The sequence below is a fragment of the Dipodomys ordii genome, unplaced genomic scaffold (genome assembly GCF_000151885.1).
Source record: "Dipodomys ordii isolate 6190 unplaced genomic scaffold, Dord_2.0 Scaffold58, whole genome shotgun sequence".
Taxonomy (NCBI): domain Eukaryota; kingdom Metazoa; phylum Chordata; class Mammalia; order Rodentia; family Heteromyidae; genus Dipodomys; species Dipodomys ordii.
In genome coordinates, this window is record NW_012267274.1 from 602,718 (window position 1) to 603,896 (window position 1,179).

The 1,179-nt window shown below is 75.0% G+C and overlaps 1 protein-coding gene across 1 annotated transcript in view; it reads right to left on the reverse strand.

Annotated features, from left to right (window-relative positions):
- The window catches only part of Dpysl4 (dihydropyrimidinase-like 4), a 31,720-nt gene that overhangs the window by 8,571 nt on the left and 21,970 nt on the right, over nucleotides 1-1,179 (reverse strand). Inside the window, exons 5-6 of the mRNA XM_013021877.1 lie at nucleotides 749-810; nucleotides 583-663 (exon numbers count right to left, since the gene is read on the reverse strand). Coding sequence (XP_012877331.1) covers nucleotides 583-663; nucleotides 749-810 — 143 coding nt within the window. The remainder of the gene's footprint in view (nucleotides 1-582; nucleotides 664-748; nucleotides 811-1,179) is intronic.

The following is a 1,179-nucleotide window of genomic DNA, read 5'->3' on the forward strand; positions in this document are numbered from 1 at the left end:
GCGGGAGGGCTGGGGGGGGGCTGGCTGCAGCCGGAGCTCCTGTCCACAGCGGGACCTTCTGCCTGTCATGGCAAGTGTGTGTGGTGGACACAGGCAGGGGCCTCTACGAAGTCGGGTGACCAATGGCCCCTTCCAGCCACACCTCGTCCCTGGTCCTGAAGGGTGGGGTCTCCCTCTCCCGCCACGACATCCCTGACAATGCCGGGGACGGGGGACCTCGGCCGCCGGGCTCCTGACCCGGGGCAGGCCCGGGCCCCGAACCATGCGCTGCGCCGAGGTCCTGACGCCCTCAAGGTGGGACGGGCGGCCTGTAGCTCTGCCGCACTGCCTTCCGGCTCAGGCGGGAGCGGCCGGGAAGTCCCTGTGGCTGGCGCGTCGGTCCCGGATGGGAGGCCCCGGCCGGACCCCCCTAACCGCCCCCCCTCCGTGCTGGCCCCAGGGGTGCCCGGGCCGGCCTGAAGGGAAGCGCTTGCGGCCGGAGGTGAGCCGGGCCGCGGCTCCCGAGCGTCCCCAGCAGAGAGCGCGCGCGTCCGAGGGCGGAGCCGGCGCTGAGGCTGAACCCCGTGTCCCCCGGCCCCGCACCTCCTCCACGATGTCCCCGTTCTCGGCGTGGACCTGGGCCACGGCCCCCAGGTCCCGGATGATGCTGAAGATCTCGTACATCTGGGCGGAGAGAGGACGAGGTCCTGAGTGCGGCGCCGCGGCCGGGCCCGGCCCAGCGCCCCCCCCCCCCGCGTGCCGGCCTCACCTGGCCGTCGGAACACTGGCACCGGTCCCTGTGCGCCATGAAGACCAGGAAGGAGTTCACGCCTGGGGGAGGCGGCGGCGCTCAGAGGCGCGCTGGGCTCCTCCCGCAGGGCACGGGTGGAGCGGGGTGGCGCCCATGCCCTCCCTCCTTCTGCTCAGGCCTGACCCAGCCCTAACCGCCTGCACTGGAAACAGGGCCGGGCCTGCCTGTGGGAGCCTGACCGGCTGCGGGGCTGCGGCGCTCCGGAGGCGGAGCCCGGGGCAGGCGGGAGGCAGAGCCGGGGTGGGAGGTGGAGCCCAGGACAGGAGGCGGAGCCCGGGACAGGCAGGAGGCGGGGCCGGGGTGGGAGGCGGAGCCTGGGACAGGAGGCGGAGCCCGGGGCAGGCAGGAGGCGGAGCCGGGGTGGGAGGCGGAGCCTGGGACAGGAGGCG